The 17071-nt window shown below is 61.3% G+C and overlaps 1 protein-coding gene across 1 annotated transcript in view; it reads right to left on the reverse strand.

The window, feature by feature from the left end:
• Positions 1 to 4611: 4611 nt before the first annotated feature.
• Positions 4612 to 17071, reverse strand: part of SLC16A4 (solute carrier family 16 member 4) — a 23913-nt gene continuing 11453 nt past the window's right edge. The window contains 3 exon segments of the mRNA XM_068169955.1: positions 4612 to 5530; positions 11391 to 11520; positions 14589 to 14785. Of these exon segments, the coding sequence (XP_068026056.1) occupies positions 5385 to 5530; positions 11391 to 11520; positions 14589 to 14785 (473 nt within the window). The 3' untranslated portion in view covers positions 4612 to 5384.

Raw genomic sequence — 17071 nt, forward strand, 5'->3', positions numbered from 1 at the left:
GGAGGCAACCCCAGGCACAAATCCAGGCTGGGCTTGGCTGGAAAGCAGCCCTGAGGAGAGAGCCTTGGGGGTGCTGGGGGACAAAAAGCTCAGCAGGAGCTCTCAGTCTGCACTTGCAGCCCAGAAAGCCAACCAGAGCCTGGGCTGCAGCAGGAGAAGTGTGGCCAGCAGGGCAAGGGAGGTGATTCTCCCCCTCTGCTCAGCTCTGGGGAGACCCCACCTGGAGCACTGCCTCCAGTTCTGGAGCCCCTGTGACAAGAGGGATCTGGAGGTGCTGGAAGGTGTCCAGAGCAGGGCCTGGAGGATGAGCAGAGGGCTGGAGCTGCTCTGCTGTGAGGACAGACTGAAGGAGTTGGGGCTGTGCAGTCTGCAGAAGAGAAGGCTCTGAGGTGACCTCATTGTGGCCTTCCAGGATCTGCAGGGGGCTCCAGGAAGGCTGGGGAGGGACTGCTCAGGATCTCAGGCAGTGATAGGACTAGGGGGAATGGAATGAAGCTGGAGGTGGGGAGATTCAGGCTGGAGGGGAGGAGGAAGTTCTTCCCCATGAGAGTGGTGAAGCCCTGGAATGGGTTGTGCAGGGAGGTGGTTGAGGGTCCAGCCCTGGAGGTGTTTCAGGCCAGGCTGGCTGAGGCTGTGGCCAGGCTGATCTAGTGTGGGGTGTCCCTGCCCATGGCAGGGGGGTTGGGGCTGGCTGATCCTTGTGGTCCCTTCCAACCCTGACTGATACTGTGATACTGTGAGACAGGGAGGGGGAATTGAGAGCAGGAAGAAGAGAAGCAGCTGAGTGTTGCTCTTATCAGCAGGGGGGAGGAAAGCCCAAGCCACAGAGCCTCTGGCAAGGCAGTGGGCAAAGGAAGAGCAGCCTCATTTCCTGCTGCTGGGAGCTCCTCTTGGGTCATATCCTCACCCAGCTGCTTGGAGTGGCCTTTGGTGGGGTCACCACCCAGCTGCTCGGCTTGGGAAAGCCCTTTCAGCCTTTGTTAAACCAAGGCTGGGGCTAAACCATGGCCCTCAGCACCACCACAGCTCTGTGGCATTCAAACACCTCCAGAGGAGAGGGTCCAACCCTTTCAGCTCATCCAGTCCAAGCCTTCACCCAGCCCTGCCCCAGGGCACCACCACCCCCTGGCCCTCAGCACCACAGCTCCAGGGCTCTGAAACCCCTCCAGGGATGGAGACTCCACCACTGCCCCTGGGCAGCCTGGGCCAGGCCTGGGCAAGCCTCAAGGGGCAGAAATTGTTCCTCATGGCCAAGCTGAACCTGCCCTGGGGCAGCTTGAGGTCATTTCCTCTCCTCCTGTCCCTTGTTACTGGCAGGAACAGACCAACCCCCATCTGGCTCCAGCCTCATTTCAATGGGAACCAGAACTCAGCCTCCTTTCCTCCATCCCAGTTGATTCCTCCTCAACCCCCCCCAGCTCCCTCAGCTGCTCCTCCCCAGCCCTCTTCCCCAGACCCTTCCCCAGCTCTGTTGCCCTTCCCTGGCCCTGCTCCAGCCTCTCAGTGTCCAGGGAGCAGAGCCCAACCTCTACCTGTCTCCAGCCTCCCCTCCAGGGAGCTGCAGAGAGCAATGAGGTCTCCCTCAGCCTCCTCTGCTCCAGGTCCCCTGTCTCAGGCAGGCAGCCAGGCAGGGCTGGGGGCAGACAAAGAGGAGCTGGTGCAGGGTGCTGGGGGAAGGCAGCAAGAGGGCTGTGGGACCAGCCCAGAGCCAAGCCAGGGGGAAGGACAGGAGGAGCAGAACATCACAGCCTCATGGAATTGTCAGGGTTGGAGCTGCAGAGAGCAATGAGGTCTCCCTCAGCCTCCTCTGCTCCAGGCTCAACCCCCCCAGCTCCCTCAGCTGCTCTTCCCCAGACCCTTCCCCAGCTCTGTTGCCCTTCCCCAGCCCTGCTCCAGCCTCTCAATCTCCTTCCTGCAGTGAGGAGCCCAGAGCTGAGCCCAGCACTCCAGCTGTGCCCTCCCCAGTGCCCAGCCCAGGGGCACCCTCCCTGCCCTGCCCCTGCCGCCCACACCGTGGCTGCCCCAGGCCAGGCTGCTGCTGCCCTCTCAGGCCAGCTGGGCACCCCCTGGCTCAGGTGCCAGGCTCTCTTCCTGTGGGCACTGCCAGCTGAGGCCCTGGCTGTGCCTTTGCTTGCACACACAGGTGGATCTGGTGGGGGTGCAGAAGCTCCACAGCCACTTGGGCTTCGCTGCCTTCTTCGCTGGGCTGGCAGCCGTCGGAGGACCTCCTCTAGCAGGTACCAACTCTCCTCCCTCCAGCAGCTACCCACCACAGGCATCCAGGGGCACAGCAGGCTCCTGCTTCCCCTCCTGCATCCCTCCCCAGACCCTTCCCCAGCTCTGTTACCCTTCCCTGGCCCTGCTCCAGCCTCTCAATGTCCTCCCTGCAGTGAGGAGCCCAGAGCTGAGCGCAGCACTCCAGCTGTGGCCTCCCCAGTGCCCACCCCAAGGGCACCATCCCTGCCCACACCACTGCTGTTCCAGGCCAGGCTGCTGCTGCCCTTCTTGACCCACAGCCAGGTCCAGAAGCAGCTCAGGGGTCAGAGTCCCTACAAGGCAGGGGGTTGGAGCTGGATGCTCTTGAAGCTCCCTTCCAACCCAACCCACTGTGGGCCTGGGAGGTTGGGCAGCAGGGGAGAGGAGCTGAGTGTGGGCTGGCAATTGTCTCTGTCCTGGTACTGCTTTAATTAGACCTGCTTTGGCTTCCAGGTCCTCTGTGCTGTGGCAAATCACACCAAGCTGAGGAGACCAAGCAGCCCTGGAGCAGCATCCTGCTGGATGGAGAAGAGAGTTCTGCCCTCTGTATCCTCATGGAAGTGGAGCCCTTGCCTCCCTGTGCCATCCCTGTCCCTCCACCCCTCCCCAGGGCTGATTGTTCTCTGGGCAGGTTAAGCTAACATCTGCTGTGCTCTGGAGGCTCAGTGCTGCCTCATGCCCAGAGGTGAGGACAGCTCTGGAGGCTCTGTGCTGCCTCATGCCCAGAGGTGAGGGCAGCTCTGGAGGCTCTGTGCTGCCTCATGCCCAGAGGTGAGGGCAGCTCTGGAGGCTCTGTGCTGCCTCATGCCCAGAGGTGAGGGCAGCTCTGGAGGCTCTGTGCTGCCTCATGGCCAGAGGTGAGGGCAGCTCTGGAGGCTCTGTGCTGCCTCATGGCAGAGGTGAGGGCAGCTCTGGAGGCTCTGTGCTGCCTCATGCCAGAGGTGAGGACAGCTCTGGAGGCTCTGTGCTGCCTCATGCCAGGAGGTGAGGGCAGCTCTGCTCCCTTGGGTGGCTGGGGAAGCTGGAGGGGCAGCTCTGGGGCTGGTGCTGAGCTGTTGGAGTGGACACTGGTGGCTAAACCTGAGATCAGAGGAAGATGAAGGTGATGGGAGGGCTGGAACCCTGGGGAGAGGGTTGGGGCTGTTCAGCTTGGAGAGGAGAAGGCTCCAGGGAGGCCTTAGAGCAGCCTTGGATTGGCTGCAAGAGAGCTGGGGAGGGACTTTGGCCAAGGGCTGGGAGTGCCATGATGAGGAACAATGGCTTTGAGCTTGGAGAGGGGAGACTGAGGCTGGAGATGAGGAAGAGCTTGTTGGCAGTGAGGCTGGGGAGGCTCTGGCACAGGCTGCCCAGGGAGGCTGTGGCTGCCTCCTGCCTGGAGCTGTTCAAGGCCAGGCTGGATGAGGCCCTGAGCAAGCTGTGCTGGAGGGAGGTGTCCCTGGGCATGGCAGGGGCTGGAGCTGGATGATCTTGAAGGTCCCTTCCCAGCTAAAGCATTCCATGAATCACAGAGCATCAGAAGTTGGAAGGGGCCTCCAGAGATCCCCAGGTCCAACCTCCCTGCCAAGAGCAGGACCCTCCTGGGAGGCTCAGGCCCTGGCAGAGGCTGCCCAGGGAGGTGGTGCAGTCCCCATGGCTGGAGGTGTGGAAGCAAGGGGTGGCCATGGCTCCTGGGGCCATGGATGGGTGGCCAGGGTGGTGCTGGGAGGGCTGGAACCCTGGGAACAGGGTTGGGGCTGTTCAGCTTGGAGGTGAGAAGGCTCCAGGGAGACCTCAGAGCAGCCTTGGAGGGGCTGCAGGAGAGCTGGGGAGGGACTTTGGCCAAGGGCTGGGAGTGCCAGGAGGAGAGGCAATGGCTTTGAGCTGGGAGAGGTTGGATTGAGGTCAGACATCAGGATGGAATTCTTCCCCATGAAGGCTGCTGAGGCACTGGAACAGGCTGCCCAGAGAGGTTGGAGAGGCTCCAAGCCTTGAAGTGCTCCAAGCCAGGCTGGATGAGGCCCTGAGCAGCCTGCTGGAGGGGGAGGTGTCCCTGCCCATCTGGATGGTCTTTGAGGTCCCTTCCAACCCAACCCAGTCTGTGGTTCCAGGAGGACACAGCTGAGGGCCCAAGCCCAGGTGAAGCCTGAGTCCCCCTGGGCAGCCATGAGCTGGTGGTTTTCCCATCCAGTGATGCTTCACACTCTGTCTTTCTCAGCTGGCTTTAATCACACAGGCAGGACTCCTGCATCTCTCCCCTGCCCCTCTGCTCTGCTCAGACCTCCCCTCCAATCCTGCCTCCAGTGCTGCTGTCCCCAGCAGGAGGAGGACACAGAGCTGCAGGAGGAGGACACAGAGCTGCAGGAGGAGGACACAGAGCTGCAGGAGGAGGACACAGAGCTGCAGGAGGAGGACACAGAGCTGCAGGAGGAGGACACAGAGCTGCAGGAGGAGGACACAGAGCTGCAGGAGTGAGGCCAGAGGAGGCCACAAAGATGCTCCAAGGGCTGCAGCAGCTGTGAGGAGAGGCTGAGGCAGCTGGAGGCGTTCAGCCTGGAGAGGAGAAGGCTCCAGGGGGACCTCAGAGCTGCCTAAAGGGATCCTGCAGGAAGGCTGCAGAGGAACTTTCCATGAGGGGGTCTGGAGCCAGGCCCAGGGGGAAGGGTTTGGAGCTGAGGCAGAGCAGGGTTGGAGTGGAGCTGAGGAAGAAGTTCTTCAGGGGGAGGCTGGTGAGACCCTGGCCCAGGCTGCCCAGGGAGGCTGTGGCTGTCCCCTCCCTGGGGGTGTTCAAGGCCAGGCTGGATGAGCTCTTGAGCAAGCTGTGCTGGGGGGAGGTGTCCCTGCCCATGGAGCACTGGAGGTGTTCCAAAGCCCCCTGGATGTGGTGCTGAGGGCTGTGCTTTGGTGGCCTCCTCCTTGGGGGATCCAGGCTGGATGAGGCCATGAGCAAGCTGGGCTGGTGAGAGGAATCCTTGCTCGTGGCAGGGGGGGTTGGAGAAGATGATCTCTGAGCTCCCTTCCAACCTGAGCCACTCAGTGATGCAGATCCCTCTTCTCCCTCTGTCTGCCACTGTGGCTTCCCAGTGCAGCTCATGTCCCATCCCAGCTCCAGTCCCAGGCCAGCCCTTTCCCATCCCCAGCTGAGCCATCCTTCAGGCTTGGCTTTTTGCTTGCTGCTTTCTCAGCTTCCATTTCTGGGCTGAAGGCTCCAAGAAGAAAGAGAGAGGTGAGAGGAGGGCACAGGCTCCAGCAAAGAGGAAGGAGCAGGCATAGGTCTGGGTGGAGTCATAGAGCCAGCCTGCAGGGGAAGACAGTGTTGAAAGCTTTGGGGTTTGTCTGTCTCACCATTGCAAACCCCAAACCCCTCTGGGGCAGGTGGGTGGGAAGCAGAGGATGATTTATGTCCTGCTTTAAGGCTCCTCAGGTGACCTTCCATGACCTTAACTCTTCCTGTGCCTGCTGCTGAGCACCACTGATGATGGCACCAGGCAGGACCAGGGGAGAGCAGGTAAATGGTTTGGTGATTTTTCCTTCCTAGGATGATTTCTCCTGGGCCTTGGAGTGGGGCTGGGATTTGATGCCCTGGAGTTGGGGCTGGGATTTGATGCCCTGGAGTTGGGGCTGGGATTTGATGCCCTGGAGTTGGGGCTGGGATTTGATGCCCTGGAGTTGGGGCTGGGATTTGATGCCCTGGAGTTGGGGCTGGGATTTGATGCCCTGGAGTTGGGGCTGGGATTTGATGCCCTGGAGTTGGGGCTGGGATTTGATCCCCTGGAGTGGGGCTGGGATTTGTTCCCCTGGAGGTGGGGCTGGGATTTGTTCCCCTGGAGTTGGGGCTGGGATTTGGGCTTGGATTTGATCCCCTGGAGTGGGGCTTGGAGTTGGGCTTGGATTTTATGCCCTGGAGTGAGGCTGGGATTTGATCCCCTGGAGGTGGGGGCTGGGGTTTGATGCCCTGGAGTGGGGCTGGGGTTTGATGCCCTGGAGTGGGACTGGGGTTTGATGCCCTGGAGTGGGGCTGGGAGTTGATGCCCTGGAGTTGGGGGCTTGGGTTTGATGCCCTGGAGGTGGGGCCTGGGATTTGTTCCCCTGGAGTTGGGGCTAGGATTTGTTCCCCTGGAGTGGGCCTGGGGTTTGATGCCCTGGAGGTTGGGGCTGGGAGTTGATGCCTTGGGGTTGGGGCTGGGAGTTGCTGCCCTGGGGTTGGGGGCTGGGGTTTGATGCCCTGGAGTTGGGGGCTTGGATTTGATGCCCTGGGGTTGGGGGCCTGGATTTGATCCCCTGGAAGTGGGGGCTTGGATTTGATCCCCTGGAAGTGGGGGCTTGGATTTGATCCCCTGGAAGTGGGGGCTTGGATTTGATCCCCTGGAAGTGGGGGCTTGGATTTGTTCCCCTGGAGTTGGGGCTGGGATTTGTTCCCCTGGAGTGGGGCTTGGGTTTGATGCCCCTGAAGTGGGGCTGGGAGTTGATGCCTTGGGGTTGGGGGCTTGGAGTTGATGCCCTGGGGTTGGGGGCTTGGAGTTGATGCCCTGGGGTTGGGGGCCTGGATTTGATGCCCTGGGGTTGGGGGCCTGGATTTGATGCCCTGGGGTTGGGGGCCTGGATTTGATGCCCTGGGGTTGGGGGCTTGGATTTGATGCCCTGGGGTTGGGGGCTTGGGTTTGATGCCCTGGGGTTGAGGCTTGGATTTGATACCCTGGGGTTAGGGGCTTGGATTTGCTGCCTTGGGGTTGGGGGCTGGGATTTGATGCCCTGGGATTGGGGGCTGGGATTTGATGCCCTGGGGTTGGGGGCTTGGATTTGATGCCCTGGGGTTGGGGGCTTGGATTTGATGCCCTGGAGTTGGGGGCCTGGATTTGATGCCCTGGGGTTGGGGGCTTGGGTTTGATGCCCTGGGGTTGGGGGCTTGGGTTTGATGCCCTGGGGTTGGGGGCTTGGATTTGATGCCCTGGGGTTGGGGGCTTGGATTTGATGCCCTGGGGTTGGGGGCTTGGATTTGATGCCCTGGAGTTGGGGGCCTGGATTTGATGCCCTGGGGTTGGGGGCTTGGGTTTGATGCCCTGGGGTTGGGGGCTTGGGTTTGATGCCCTGAGGTTAGGGGCTGGGATTTGATGCCCTGGGGTTGGGGGCTTGGGTTTGATGCCCTGGGGTTGAGGCTTGGATTTGATACCCTGGGGTTAGGGGCTTGGATTTGCTGCCTTGGGGTTGGGGGCTGGGATTTGATGCCCTGGGATTGGGGGCTGGGATTTGATGCCCTGGGGTTGGGGGCTTGGATTTGCTGCCTTGGGGTTGGGGGCTGGGATTTGATGCCCTGGGGTTGGGGGCTTGGATTTGATGCCCTGGGGTTGGGGGCTGGGATTTGATGCCCTGGGGTTGGGGGCTTGGGTTTGATCCCTTGGGGTGGGGGCTTGGATTTGATGCCCTGAGGTTGGGGGCTTGGATTTGATCCCTTGGGGTGGGGGCTTGGATTTGATCCCTTGGGGTTGGGGGCTTGGGTTTGATGCCCTGGGGTTGGGGGCTTGGGTTTGATGCCCTGGGGTTGGGGGCTGGGATTTGATGCCCTGGGGTTGGGGGCTGGGATTTGATGCCCTGGGGTTGGGGGCTGGGATTTGATGCCCTGGAGTTGGGGGCTGGGATTTGATCCCTTGGGGTTGGGCCTTGGTCTGAGCCTCTCAGGAGCATTGCTGCTGCTGCTGGGCCATGGCTCTGAACCACACTGCTGGTGAGCTGTGGGGGTCTCCAGGGGTGCTGCTGGTGGCCAAGGTGGGTTTGCAGCCATGGGTTTGGGTGATTTATGCAGCCAGCATACCTGGCCCTGATATGGGGCTCCTAAACCCAGCTCTGGTTAGGAAAGAGGTTAATAGGTCCTCAAAGACCTTGGTCTGAGCCTCTCAGGAGCATTGCTGCTGCTGGGCCATGGCTCTGAAATCTGGAGGGGGTCTGTGACACTCCAGGGGTGCTGCTGGTGGGGTGGCCAAGGTGGGTTTGCAGCCAAGCCAGGCCTGCTGCTGGTGTCCAGTGAAGTTCCTCTGGTGGCAGAGAGGCATCAGAGCTTGGAGAAGACCTTTAGGGTCAGGAGGGTTGGGTGATTTATGCAGCCAGCAGACCTGGCCCAGATGTGGGGCTCCTAAACCCAGCTCTGGTTAGGAAAGAGGTTAATAGGTCCCCAAAGACCTTGGTCTGAGGCACACAGCAGCATTGCTGCTGCTGGGCCATGGCTCTGAACCACGCTGCTGGTGAACTCTGGGGGTCTCCAGGGGTTCTGTTGGTGGCCAAGGTGGGTTTGCAGCCATGGGCTTGAGTGATCTACACAAGCAGCAGACCTGGCCCAAATTTGGGGCTCCTAAACCCAGCTCTGGTTAGGAAAGAGGTTAATAGGTCCTCAAAGACCTTGGTCTGAGCCTCTCAGGAGCATTGCTGCTGCTGGGCCATGGCTCTGAACCACACTGCTGGTGAAACCTGGGGCTCTGTGACACTCCAGGGGTGCTGCTGGTGGGGTGGCCAAGGTGGGTTTGCAGCCAAGCCAGTTCTGCTGCTTGGTCTCAGATGCAGTTCCTCTGGTGGCATCTCTCAGAGGTACAGCACAGAGGGACTTGCAGGGGCTGCAGAGCTGAGCCCAAGCCAACCTCATGCAGTTCAACAAGGCCAAGGGCAAGGTCCTGCAGCTGGGGCAGGGCACAGGGAGGGGATTCTGCCCCTCTGCTCCGCTCTGCTCAGCCCCCACCTGCAGCACTGCCTCCAGCTCTGGGGGTCCCAGCACAAGGAGGACCTGGAGCTGCTGGAGAGGCTCCAGAGGAGGCCACAGAGATGCTCAGAGGGCAGGAGCTCATCCCCTCTAGGGACAAGGCACCCTGAGGGGGCACCTGGCAGCCCTCAACATGGCCTAGGAGTTCAGCAAGGCCAAGGGCAAGGTCCTGAGGCTGGGGCAGGGCAATCCCCAGCACAGATCCAGGCTGAGAGCAGCCCTGAGGAGAAGGCCTTGGGGGTGTCAGGTGGTGACAAAGTCCCCAGGAGCCAGCAGTGGTCCCTGGCAGCCCAGAGCCAGCTGAGAGCTGAGCTGCAGCCAGGGCAGGGAGAGCAGCAGCACAGGGAGGGGATTCTGCCCCTCTGCTCTGCTCTGCTCAGCCCCCACCTGCAGCACTGCCTCCAGCTCTGGGGGTCCCAGCACAAGGAGGACCTGGAGCTGCTGGAGAGGCTCCAGAGGAGGCCACAGAGATGAGCAGAGGCTGCAGAACCTCCCCTGTGGGGCCAGGCTGGGAGAGTTGGGGCTGTGCAGCCTGGAGAAGGGAAGGCTGCAGGGAGACCTCAGAGCAGCCTTGCAGGACCTGAAGGGGCTGCAGGGGAGCTGGGGAGGGACTCTGGGCCAAGGGCTGGGGGTGGGGAGCTGGTTGGTGCCTGCTGGGGGCTGGAGTTTGCTTTCTAACAGGAATTCCATGCTTTAGTTTCTATGTTTGCTTTCCCAGCTGCTGCTTTGCTCTGCTCCTGGCAATCCAAGGCCCTCTTCTCTCCTTAGCTTGCTGGTGGCTCCCCAGATGAAGGTTTGCTCTGCCCTGCTGGGTCTTGGGTTGGGCTTTTGCAGCAGAACAGAAGCATCCAGCAGTGCTGGAGGAGGAGGAAGAGGAAGCAGCTGTGAAGGATCCTTCAGACCCTTCACCCTGGGCATTCAGCCAGGCCAACTGCCTGCAGCTCTGGAGGGCTTTTGGCTGAGCAGGTTTGCAGGTGAGGCTCTCCTCTTGCTGCCCTGTGCCTGGGTTTGGTTCTAGACTGCAAACTGAGTGGCTGCAGCCTGTGCCTTGGGGCTCCCACAGCCCTGGAATGGGGTTGGGTTGGAAAGGAGCTCAAAGCTCAGCCAGCTCCAGCCCCCTGCCATGGGCAGGGACACCTCCCACCAGCACAGCTTGCTCCAGGCCTCATCCAGCCTGGTCCTGAGCACCTCCAGGGAGGAGGCAGCCACAGCCTCCCTGGGCAGCCTGTGCCAGGCTCTCCCCAGCCTCACTGCCAACAATTTCTTCCTCCTCTCCAATCTCAGTCTCCTCTCTCCCAGCTCAAAGCCATTGTTCCTCAGCCTGTCCCTCCCAGCCCTTGGCCAAAGTCCCTCCCCAGCTCTCCTGCAGCCCTTCAGGTGCTGGAAGGCTGCTCTGAGGTCTCCCTGGAGCCTTCTCTTCTCCAGGTTGGGCAGCCCCAACTCCCTCAGCCTGGCCTTGTGATCAGCCCTTGGAGCATCTTTGTGGCCTCCTCTGGCCTCACTCCTGCAGCTCTGTGTCCTTCTCCTGCTGGGGACAGCAGCACTGGAGGCAGGATTGGAGGTGAGGTCTGAGCAGAGCAGAGCCCAGGGGCAGAATCCCCTCTGCTGCCCTGCTGCCCACCCTGCTCTGGCTGCAGCCCAGCACCCAGCTGAGGGCACTGCTGGCTCCTGGGGAGCTGCTCAGCACCCAGAGCTGGAGGTGAGGTCTGAGCAGAGCAGAGCCCAGGGGCAGAATCCCCTCTGCTGCCCTGCTGCCCACACTGCTCTGGCTGCAGCTCAGCACCCAGCTGAGGGCACTGCTGGCTTCTGGGGAGCTTCTGTGCACCCAGGATTGGAGGTGAGGTCTCAGCAGAGCCAAGGGGCAGAATCCCCTCTCTTGCCCTGCTGCCCACCCTGCTCTGGCTGCAGCCCAGCACCCAGCTGAGGGCACTGCTGGCTCCTGGGGAGCTGCTCAGCACCCAGGATTGGAGGTGAGGTCTCAGCAGAGCCAAGGGGCAGAATCCCCTCTCTTGCCCTGCTGCCCACCCTGCTCTGGCTGCAGTCCAGCACCCAGCTGAGGGCACTGCTGGCTCCTGGGGAGCTGCTCAGCACCCAGCACCCCCAGGGCTTTCTCTTCAGTGCTGCTCTGGGCCCAGTGTGGCTGTTGGGTCTTCTCCTTGGGCTCAGGCTCAGGCCATGCCCCTGGGGCTTAGCCACCCTCAGTCCCTGCAGCTCTCTCCCAGAGCTCTCAGCTGAGCTCTGCAGCCCCACGGGCAGGACCTTGCCTGTCTCTGCAGCCCCATCTCTGATAGCCTGTCTTTTCTTCTCCTGCTTAGACAGCAGCAGCAGCCTTGGATGCAGGAGGGGAAGCAGGAGCCTGCTGTGCCCCTGGATGCCTGTGGTGGGTAGCTGCTGGAGGGAGGAGAGTTGGTACCTGCTAGAGGAGGTCCTCCGACGGCTGCCAGCCCAGCGAAGAAGGCAGCGAAGCCCAAGTGGCTGTGGAGCTTCTGCACCCCCACCAGATCCACCTGTGTGTGCAAGCAAAGGCACAGCCAGGGCCTCAGCTGGCAGTGCCCACAGGAAGAGAGCCTGGCACCTGAGCCAGGGGGTGCCCAGCTGGCCTGGGAGGGCAGCAGCAGCCTGGCCTGGGGCAGCCACGGTGTGGGCGGCAGGGGCAGGGCAGGGAGGGTGCCCCTGGGCTGGGCACTGGGGAGGGCACAGCTGGAGTGCTGGGCTCAGCTCTGGGCTCCTCACTGCAAGAGGGAGATTGAGAGGCTGGAGCAGGGCCAGGGAAGGGCAACAGAGCTGGGGAAGGGTCTGGGGAGGAGCAGCTGAGGGAGCTGGGGGGGGTTGAGCCTGGAGCAGAGGAGGCTGAGGGAGACCTCATTGCCCTCTGCAGCTCCAACCCTGACAATTCCATGAGGCTGTGATGTTCTGCTCCTCCTGTCCTTCCCCCTGGCTTGGCTCTGGGCTGGTCCCACAGCCCTCTTGCTGCCTTCCCCAGCTCCTCTTTGTCTGCCCCCAGCCCTGCCTGGCTGCCTGCCTGAGACAGGGGACCTGGAGCAGAGGAGGCTGAGGGAGACCTCATTGCTCTCTGCAGCTCCCTGAGAGGAGGCTGCAGCCAGGGGGGGGTTGGGCTCTGCTCCCAAGGGACAGGACAAGAGGAAATGGCCTCAGGCTGCCCCAGGGGAGGTTCAGCTTGGCCATGAGGAACAATCTCTGCCCCTTGAGGCTTGTCCAGGCTGCCCAGGGCAGTGGTGGAGCTTCCAGCCCTGGAGGGGTTTCAGAGCCCTGGAGCTGTGGTGCTGAGGGCCCTGGGGCAGGGCTGGGGTAGGGTTAGGCCTGGGTGATCTGAAAGCTCTTTTCTAACCCAAACAGCTGCAGGAATGTGCAGCACCAGAGGTTCTTATTCCTTTCCCCTGGGGTATTTCCTCTGCAGCTGCAGCTGGGAAGGGACTTTGCCCTTCCTGGTGTGCTGCAGCCTGGAAGCCTTTCACCTCCTTAGGGCCAGCCTGGAGGTTACTGGGGCACAGGAAGCTTTTTCTGCCTTCCAGCTCTTTCCTGGAAAGGGAGTCATCTAAACTGCTAATCCCTTCCCAGAATAAAATTCCAAGGGGGAATGCTGCCTCCCAGGGCAGATCCATCCCTGGCTTGGTGTTGTGGAGCGTTCTGGGACTGGGAGCAGACAGCAGAACCTCCTGGGGGGAAAAGGAAGGATTCCTCCTGACTCCAGTGAGCTGCAGCAGCTTGCAGGAAAGGAGAAGGTGGAAACCAATTCCATTTCAATGCTGCAGTAAACCCCCAGGGATCCTGCTGCACCTGGGCTGGAAGCAGGATGAGGAGGAGGTTCAGGGCTCTCCAGTGGCTCAGGCTGGGAATACTGGAGGGGAGAATCCTCTCATGGAATCCCAGCATGGGGCAGGCTGGAAGGGAGCTCTGGAGCTCAGCCACTCCAACCCCCCCCTGCCCCAGCAGGGCTCCCCCAGCAGAGCTCAGCCACTCCAACCCCTGCCCCAGCAGAGCTCCCCCAGCAGAGCTCAGCCACTCCAGCCCCTGCCCCAGCAGGGCTCCCCCAGCAGAGCTCACCCTGCCCAACCCCTGCCCCAGCAGAGCTCCCCCAGCAGAGCTCAGCCACTCCAACCCCTGCCCCAGCAGGGCTCCCCCAGCAGAGCTCAGCCACTCCAACCCCTGCCCCAGCAGGGCTCCCCCAGCAGCTTGCCCAGGGGCACAGTGCCCAGGGGGGGTTGGAAGCTCTCCCCCCCCAGCAGACTCCACAACCTCTCTGGGCAGCCTGCTCCAGGCTCCAGCAGCCTCACCCCAAACAACTTTCTCCTCCTGCTCAGCTCCAACCTCCTGCCTGACACTTTCTGCCCCTTGCCCCTTGGCCTGGCCCTGGGCACCACTCAGCAGAGCCTGGCCCCAGCCTCTTGCCCCCCACAGCTCCCTTAGCTCTTGCTGAGCATTGCTCAGCTGCCCTCTGGGGCTGCTCTGCTCCAGGCTCTCAGCCCCAGGGCTCTCAGCCTTTGCTGCTCCCAGAGCTGCTCCAGGCCCCTCAGCAGCTTCCCAGCCTCCCCTGGGCTCTCTCCAGCACTTCTCTGTCCCTCCTGAGCTGGGGAGCCCAGAGCTGGCCCCAGGGCTCCAGCTGTGGCCTGGCTGGGGCAGAGCAGAGGGGCAGCAGCCCCTCCCCTGCCCTGCTGGCCACACTCTTCTCCATGCCCCCCAGGCCCCCATGGAGCTCCTTGGCCCTGAGGGCTCCTTGCTGGCTCCTGGGGACCTTGCTGGCCCCCAGCACTCCCAGCTGCTGCTCCTTGGAGCTGCTCTCCAGCAGGTCCCCCCCTCAGCTGTGCTGCTGCAGGAGGTTGCTGCTACCCCAGGGGCAGTTCCCTGCCCTTGCCCTGGCTCAGCTTCCTGAGCTTCCTCTCCTCCAGCTCTCCTGAGGTTCTCCTCCCCACACCTCTCAGGTCACTCTAGATGGTCACAGCTCTGCTCCTTCTTCCCCAGGGGCAGTTCCCTCCCCATGCCCTGGGTGAGCTTTCTGAGGTTCCTCCCCCCCAGCCCTCCTGAGGTTCCTCTCCCCCAGCTCTCCTGAGCTTCCTCTCCCCCAGCTCTCCTGAGCTTCCTCTCCCCCAGCTCTCCTGAGCTTCCTCTCCCCCAGCTCTCCTGAGCTTCCTCTCCCCCAGCTCTCCTGAGCTTCCTCTCTCCCCCAGCTCTCCTGAGCTTCCTCTCTCCCCCAGCTCTCCTGAGCTTCCTCTCCCCCAGCTCTCCTGAGCTTCCTCTCTCCCCCAGCTCTCCTGAGCTTCCTCTCCCCCAGCCCTCCTGAGCTTCCTCTCCCCCAGCCCTCCTGAGGTTCTCCTCTCCCCAGCTCTCAGCCTGGCCAGAGCCCCTCTAGATGGTCACAGCTCTGCTCTCTTCCCCTCCAGGGGCATTTCCCTCCCCATGCCCTGGCTCAGCTTCCTGAGCTTCCTCTCTCCCCCAGCCCTCATCCTGGCCAGGTCAGGAAGGTCTGCATCAGCCTGGGGCCACTCAGCTTTGTCAAGGGTTTGGAGTCTGGAATTGTGTTGGGAATGTTTCTCTCCCTCTCCACTGTTTGGGTTTTACCTCATGGAATCTCTACTCACCAGCACAGGAGGACCAGAGCCATGAACCCCCCACAGAACACAGCAAAGGCCACCACATAGGTCATGAGCAAGGGGAAGGTGGTGGCCAGAGGACACAGCAGGTTGGTGATGCCACAGAGGACAAGGTAAGCCACGTGGTAGTGATACTTCTTGGTCCAGTTCTGGTCAGCAATCCAGCCTGAGAGCAGCTGGCTGAGGGTCTCTGTGATGCCTGGAAGGGGAAGAGGAGTTCACTAGAGCCTCAACCAAAAAGGACCTTTGGGGCCCCTTCTGCCACTCTGAACCCCCAGCCCTGGGCCACCCAGGGCTCACAGGAGGTGACCACAGAGGGCTGGGCAGCCCCAGGAAGAGGTTTTTAGGCTGCTGTAAAGTTGCTGCTGCTTGGTTTATGCTTCTGTTCCCTCTGGGGGCACTAAGAGTGGTCTGGGGAAGGTCCTTTCAGGGCTTTATGGTCTGGGAAAGGTCCTTTCAGGGCTTTGTGCCCCCAGAGTGGTCTGGGAAAGGTCCTTTCAGGGCTTTATGGTCTGGGGAAGGTCCTTTCAGGGCATTCTGCTCCAAGAATGGTCTGGGAAAGGTCCTTTCAGGGCCTTAGGAGCAAGAGTGCTCTGGGGAAGGTCCTTTCAGGGCTGTATGCCCCCAGAGTGCTCTGGGAAAGGTCCTTTCAGGGCTTTATGGTCTGGGAAAAGGTCATTTCAGGGCCTTAGGAGCAAGAGTGGTCTGGGAAAGGTCCTTTCAGGAATGTATGCCCCAGGAGTGGTCTGGGAAAGGTTTTTCAGGGCTTTATGCCCCAAGAGTGCTCTGGGAAAGGTCCTTTCAGGGCTTTATGGTCTGGGGAAGGTCCTTTCAGGGCTTTGTGCCCCCAGAGTGATCTGGGAAAGGTCCTTTCAGGGCTTTATGGTCTGGGAAAGGTCCTTTCAGGGCTTTGTGCCCCCAGAGTGGTCTGGGAAAGGTCCTTTCAGGGCTTTATGGTCTGGGAAAGGTCCTTTCAGGGCTTTGTGCCCCCAGAGTGGTCTGGGAAAGGTCAGTTCAGGGCTTTATGGTCTGGGGAAGGTCCTCTCAGGGCTTTATGCCCCAAGAGTGGTCTGGGAAAGGTCCTTTCAGGGCCTTCTGCCCCAAGAGTGGTCTGGGAAAGGTCAGTTCAGGGCTTTCTGCCCCCCAGAGTGGTCTGGGAAAGGTCCTTTCAGGGCTTTGTGGTCTGGGAAAGGTCCTTTCAGGGCCTTAGGAGCAAGAGTGGTCTGGGAAAGGTCCTTTCAGGGCTTTGCACCTTAAAATAACCTCCTCCAGTGGGAAGAGGAGAGAAAGCTGAGGAGAGAGAAGGCTGAGGGGAGAAGTCTCCTCAGGGAAGCAGCAGAGCCTCCTGAAGAGTTCTCCTCTGAGGTTTTAGTTTCCATCCTGAGGCCAAGAGGAGCCAGGAGCCCTGAGTGGTGCTGAGGGTCTCCAAGCTCTTGGTCTTTGGCTCTTTGCCCTTTTCCCCTTCAGTTTTCATGAGCTGAGGCTCAGAGGAGTGCTCACTCTCACCTAAGGTCTTGCTGACCACTCTCTCCTTCCTCTTAACCTTTTCCACTGCTGCCATGGCAGCTCCATCACCTTGATCCTTGCAGCAGTGCTGAAGGAAAATCCAAGCCTCTTTTCCTGCAATAAAATCCTGGCTGGTGCCCATCAAAGACCTAAGTTGTCCTTGATTGTAAGCAGGGGCCTGAAAGGAGCCTACAGGAGAGCTGGGGAGGGACTCCTGCCAAGGCTTTTGGAGTGCCAGCACAAAGGGGCAATGGCTTGGAGCTGGGAGAAGGGAGGCTGAGGCTGGAGCTGAGGAAGAAATTGTTGGCAGTGAGGGTGGGGAGACACTGGGAGGTTGCCCAGGGAGGTGGTGGAAGCCTCATCCTCAGCCCTGGAGGTGTTTGCAGCCAGGCTGGAGGTGGCTGTGAGCAAGCTGCTGTGGTGTGAGGTGTCCCTGCCCATGGCAGGGGGTTGGGGCTGGCTGAGCCTTGAGCTCCCTTCCAACCCTAATGATTCTATGCTCCAGGGGAAGGAGGCTTGGGGGCAGTGGAGGTCTTCATGGTGGCTCCCCTGAGTGGCATCCCTGGTGAGACCTCCCCTGCAGTGCTGTGTCCAGCTGTGGAGTCCTCAGCACACAAAGACTTGGAGCTGCTGGAGAGGGACCAGAGGAAGCTACAGAGATGAGCAGAGGGCTGGAGAAACCCTCCCTGGGGGGCCAGGCTGGGAGAGCTGGGGCTGCCTGGAGAAGAGAAGGCTGCAGGGAGACCTCAGAGCTGCAGCTCAGTATCTGCAGGGGAGCTGCAGGCAGGCTGGGCAGGGACTGTTCAGAGGGGGCTGTGGGGGATAGGGCAAGAGGCAAAGGTCTGAAAGTGGAGCAGGGGAGGTTCAGGTTGGACCTCAGGAGGAAGCTCTGCACAGGGAGGCTGGGGAGACACTGGCACAGGCTGCCCAGGGGAGGTTGGTTGAGGCCCCATCCATGAAGCCCTTCAAGATCAGCCTG

This window comes from Melanerpes formicivorus, unplaced genomic scaffold, assembly GCF_026170545.1.
Source record: "Melanerpes formicivorus ecotype bairdi unplaced genomic scaffold, bMelFor1.0.p_v2 SCAF_250, whole genome shotgun sequence".
NCBI lineage: Eukaryota > Metazoa > Chordata > Aves > Piciformes > Picidae > Melanerpes > Melanerpes formicivorus.